Source organism: Arvicola amphibius, chromosome 2 (assembly GCF_903992535.2).
Source record: "Arvicola amphibius chromosome 2, mArvAmp1.2, whole genome shotgun sequence".
Classification (NCBI taxonomy): domain Eukaryota; kingdom Metazoa; phylum Chordata; class Mammalia; order Rodentia; family Cricetidae; genus Arvicola; species Arvicola amphibius.
In genome coordinates this window covers 188401889-188407886 of record NC_052048.2, presented here as the reverse complement: position 1 = coordinate 188407886, position 5998 = coordinate 188401889, and the positions used below count along the sequence as shown (strand labels likewise).

The window sequence follows — 5998 nt, the reverse complement described above, 5'->3', positions numbered from 1 at the left end:
GTTTGACAGATATTCATCAATCAGGGGTGGGGTAGAGGAAATAAAATCAACGAGCCGAGGTTAATCTTTGCTAATATTCAGCCCACCGTGGACCTGGGCCTCTCTACCCTCTCCTTGCCCTTCCCTGTACTACTGTCCCCGGCGCCTCTCTGTTGTTTTGTCTGTTTATTTGATTTTCTTAGTTCACCTAGATCCACTATTTACAGATTCTCCTCTGGCTCCTACTCCTTCACACTGTGTTTCTGTTAACTCTCCACAAGCTAGTGTGGCACTTATTTCCTGAGCTGGGTCCATAGTGAGTTTGTGTTCTAAGAAAAGCCAGCAGTCAGCACTGTGGATTGACTGCTGGCACAGAAGTACACAGCTGAGTCTGTGAGCTGGCTGGACTGGATCTCTATGGTACATGGTAAGTCTGTGAGGCATTTGGCTGAAATGTTTTTACCAATTGTATCTATTTTGTCTAAGATGTCTGCATTCTGAAAGTAAGCCAGGAACTTGAGTTCTTCTCCCAGCTTCTTGTAGTACCAATAAACATAACTATGTCCTTTCATGCGGGTGCAATTCATTTGGGCTTTCTGTTCTTTTCCTTTGACCAGGTATCTAGGATTCTGGATGACCTCTGTGCCCATGGAGCCTGTGAAGGAAGGAAACAGAAACTGAAGATAAGTCCAGAACAAGTCTATTGTCACAATGTCAGAGAACCTGCTGAAACTGGAATACAACTCACTCAAAACAGGGACTTACTTGCGGTCCAGAATAAAAGGGCCACACAGTAGAGAAGTCTGACGTGCATGGTTGACTTAAAGAGAGTCTTGTTCAGCTGCTTTCTCTGAAGGCTTCCTCGTTGCCTTAGGCAATCTTCTCATGACGTAATCTCTCCCTATGGACTACACAACTGTTAGATCTATGAGGCAGAAACGTTGTACAGGATGTAGGAGGGGAGGCTGAAGCTGTCTTAGATGAGATGAGCTTCAGTCTGCTTTTGCTTATTTTCAATAAAATTGTTCATTTGCTATTCATTTATGTGATTACTTTAAACTTAGTTGCTTTCTCCATTTCAGTGTGGGAAATGAACTTGGATATTTCCTGATGAGCTCTGCCACAGCCACAACACCACATAGCAGCTCCTTTAGAGATTCAAATAGTAAAATTTTACAAGACTATTTAGACGAATGCGCAATGTAGTTAGAGAACTAATACAACAGACAGCCTTGCTTTAACCAGAGCTGAAGAGATCGAAGGCGGCTGAGAAGGTTTCATGTGTACTGTTCTTAGATTTCGCCACACTCCATTAATGTCCAGAGAGCTGAACCGCTGACGTTTACACTTGCCATTTATTAGCTTTCGTTACATCTTAGGTTACATTTTCATTACTATATATATGCATATATATATATATATATATATATAGAGAGAGAGAGAGAGAGAGAGAGAGAGAATGATGTCATGCAATCTTGTATGTCATTGAAATGGATCTAAGAGGAGTTATCCCCTGTTTATGTTTTCTAGAATGCTCTTTTCCATTCAGATTGATTTTGCCATACACAACTGTAGACAGTTCATTCCCATTCATAGTGAGCATTCCATTCTGCTCGTTCGCTGGAGCTCATTTGCCCACATGGTACTTTTGCCACAACAGGTTTCATATGGATACAAACCATAATCTACATGTCTTGTACACATGTTTGGATTTATACATATAGACTTTCTCTGATCTTGTGCAAATCCAAATGTCCACATCAACTTTACATGATATGGCAAAATCCTTTCTGAAATGAAAAAGCCAAATAATTCTGATAATAGTTTATGAGTGTTTTCAATAAACCACATTCAAGGCTATAACTATGTTCAGTAGTTCTCTGGTTTTGTTAATTAAGCTATAATCGTACATCATGGTAAAATACAATTTTGATTTATATTCACGTCTGATAAGGAGACTGAATACTCTTTACGTTCACAGACGACCTGTATGACCCAGACATTGCCTACATTAGTTTTTGGCTGATTAGTTGTTATTTACATGAGTTACTTGTATCTTCGGAATACTAATCCTTCCTTGGCTGTCTGTCTTGCTTATCTTCCTTTTTATGATACATATATATACCTTCTTTGCAAAGATTTTTGTTACATTTCTAAATGTAGTAGAATTACTACTATTCTTTGGAGTATATGCATGCTTGTATTATTTATAAGAAATTCTCCAAAATCAACCTCACGAATGTCTACTAGATTATCTACAAAGGCACTTAGCATTTTGGGTTTACATTTAAGCACTTAATCAATTTGTAATTTATTTTGTTTTATGCCCATGAAGAGGGTTTAAATGCACCATTCTTTATCGGGCAAGCCACTTATTCTAGAATAATTCATTGTATGTTATACCACGCCCTTCTAGATCTGCAGGGGCATTTCTCTCGTATATTAAGTTCATCTAATGCCTATTTTGTTATTTCACTATTATTTCCATTCACCATCTATGTTTTTTTTGCTGTCAATTGTGGTAAAATAATTTGATAGCCGTAGGGCAAACTACTTTGCTTCTAGTTCTCCAATATTATTTTGCCTTCCTATGCAATTCCCTTTCCACTTAAATTTTAATTGACTTTTCCAAGCTTTACAGACAAGTTCCACTAATTTTGAAATGAGTGTTGTTCTGGACACTTAAATAATACTGCTAGGACTGGGTATTCTCAGTATTGGGCTTATTTATTTCAGACCATAGTGTAGATTTTTACTTATTTCAGACTTCTGAAATGTATTTCTCTGTAATCCAAATAATTTCTTGTGTTAAAATCTTGCTTATCTTTTAATGTATTTGTTCCTGACTATTTAAATTTCATATTTTGCTACTATTTTAAATACTTCTTTTATTTTCTTTATTACAATATAGTTATAATTATTTCCTCACACTTTTTTCTCCTTCCAAATTTTGCCATTTACCCCTCTCTGCCTCTTTTTTGATATTGTTGTATATCTCCAAGGTGCCTCTACTTGTAAATGTTTTAGAAATTTTCTTCCTTTAAATTTTTTGTTACTGTGTGATAAGACTCCTGTATGTATAAAGAAAACCGACCTCTTATGTCTGTACTGTACCTAGCAAACCTGCTGGATTTAGCTGCTAGCGGTTCAGTGCTCCTATGGGTTTTTTCTGTCTCTCTGAACTTCATCTCCCAGTGGTTACTTTTCTCTTTCTTGTTTCTCATAGCCACATTTCTTCTTGTTCCACTAACTGCAAAATCAGTACAATGTTTAATCAAAGAGATGGGTGGTGTTGATCACTTATTTATCGATCACGTATAACTAGAACAATTGATTTCAGGTTCCACATCCATGGTAGATATTCTGGGGATGGAAAGATTTAACATTAAATCTCGACAATTTTTTATTCAAAAGCTTCTCAGATATCGCAAGTCAGTCTTTTAATCCCTCTCATCGGGAGCATTTCAGCCATGTAGAAATCTTTCCAAATGCGAATGGGAGCATAGGTATTTTACAGAAAATCCCACATCGCCCCCTAGTGTTCACACGGGCAAATTCATCTACATCTGTTCATTTTATTGACCCTGTGGGAGTGGACAGAAGGCATATTAAGGTTCGTAGAGAAATTATAAAAGAGGCAATTCTTAGTGTGGTGGTCTTCACATAGTCCAGAGGACTGATATTAGCAGTCAGTTACATTGACACACCAATTGACAGATGTTTTGTTAGTTATTTGCTTTCTCAAACTTTCTCCTGCCAGGGTGTATGTGCTGACTGCCCTAATATCTGCCCTCAGTTCTCTGTTCTTCTCAGCATATGTACTGTCTACAGTCATCCACACTCATTTTTCCGACTATGCTAAATATCCCAAATATACTCCCCTTATACTAGCCATTTTCTTGTCTGGAATGATGACAGCTTTTTCCGAGATTCAGAGCTCCCTGGATCTCAACATAAATCTAGATCATTGTCCCATGACCTCCCTGACCCTGCTGGCTGAGGTAGTCATTTCCAAACCTGTGTATTACTACTCATACCTAAGCAATTGCCAAGTTTTGTTGTTTCATTGCTCACCTCTCTCAATACATTAATTATGGCTTGTCTTTCCTGAACAAAACATTTTCATTGGCTCTTCCATATTTCTTAAATGATCTTCTAACTTTCATTATCCCCACTTCCATTTATTACACATGACTCATCTTATTGCAAAACATTCAATAACAGTATTTGTAGTTTTTATCATAATTTTTCTTAAAAGGAAAATAAGACATAAGTATAATATCAGGTAATTCGCATTCTGCAGGGGGTTGGGTCAAGGGTTACCTGCGATAAAGTAATCATATCAATTTTTTTTGAAAACATCTTAAAATGGAACCAGTGAGTATATTACTGATAAAAAACATTAGATATTCATGGATATTTGGAACTGATATTAGTCTATCAAAAAACTCTTTCCATATTCCAGTGGGGGAGGCTGGCATCTACAGTTAGAAGTTGTGAAATAGCTAATCATATGATCACACTCAGACACCTGAAGTCTGAGACCTGTAGCGACCAGGTGAAAGATCCGTAACCTAGTGACGGGAAATGTTTATGTCTGTGTAGTACTGAATTGCAGAGCCACTTAACTTCATTTGCACCAGCTAGGCAATTGTGTAAGAAATCAGATAAGGGTGTGTTCTTCCTGTCCAATGGGATTGTTGTTGTTAATTTTTATGAGCTCGGTATAAATAAGTTACCTGAGAAGAAGAAACGTCAGCTGAGGAATTCCTCCATCAGACTGGCCTATAAATGTGGACATTTATATAGGATGTTTTGAAGCTGATTTTGGAGGGTGGTGCTATTCATGGGCAGGTGGTCCTGGATTGTTTAAGAAAATAAACTGGGAAAACTAGTAAACAGTGCCCCTCCATGGTCTCTGCTTAAGTTTCTGCCTTCAGGTTCCTTCATGAGCTCCTGTCCTGACTTCCTGCAAAGATGGACTCTCTCTGTAAGTGTTAGCCAAGCAAACCCTTCCCCACACCCCCGGTTGATTTTGGTTAGTACTTTATCAAAGCGACAGAAAATAAATTGGGCAGAAACGAAGATCTTAAAGGGCATAGCATCTCTTAAACTTCCCCTATGGCATCTCCATTATAGTACAGCTCAGTGTTTCAGTGTGTTTGTGTGTGTGTGTGTGTGTGTGTGTGTAGATGTGTACATGTTTGTCTATGTTTATGTTTTCTAGAAGGTAGTTAAGAGTATATCTCAGAGGAGAACTTTGTTTTAATGAAATATAACCCAAAACATAGAATAAAAGTATGGGAAGTACGCACTTAAAAAAGAGTTGCTTTGTTTATACCATCAGATGTTTAGGGAGCAGGTTATTAAGACTTTATTTCCATGACCCTCCTTTAGAAAAGACTTGAACACCATGTTGTGTTCAACGCTATTGTCCTACTCCCTAAAAGCAGCACACATGAACAGCTAACTGTGTCCCTGAGCCAGCTGGGGTCGGGTCTGAACACAGAAGCTGTCTGTGAAGATGGACTTAGATATCCTTCAGCTCGCTGTGTGGAGGGGAACAAATGGCTCCAGGCAATAGCCATGTTACCAGGTTCTCACACAGATCAAACTTACATTTTCTTAGCATTCATGCCATTGATGGAGTCTGTATTGGTGATGTTGAAGTCCCGAGAAGTAGTTCACTATTTCTCTCCTCTAGGCTGAAGCCATTGGTATAGTGGGAGGCTGCAGCTCTGAGTTCTTCGTTCCAGAATGAACAGGCACAGTCTGAAATGATTGCACCCCGGTGGCTCATCTGAGCAGCAGCAGCAACAGTGGCAAAACAGAGCCAGTGTGTGAACGTAAGTGACTCCATACAGAATTGGTCTGTTCACAATGGTGACTTTGCAAAAACATTAGGCATCCGTGGCTTGAACAACTCTAATTTCTTAGGGAAACGAATCCACACTTGAACCAGCATGAATGGCTATATGAAGTATGATTAATAAAAACTCAGAAATAGAAGTTGGGGTTC

General features: G+C 38.4%; 1 gene segment (V, D, J or C); it reads right to left on the bottom strand.

Moving 5' to 3' along the window:
• Window positions 1–308: 308 nt before the first annotated feature.
• Window positions 309–815, bottom strand: LOC119807377. The segment is given in 2 exon segments: window positions 309–634; window positions 745–815. Coding segments are annotated over 2 exon segments (375 nt in total).
• Between the last annotated feature and the right edge of the window lie 5183 nt (window positions 816–5998).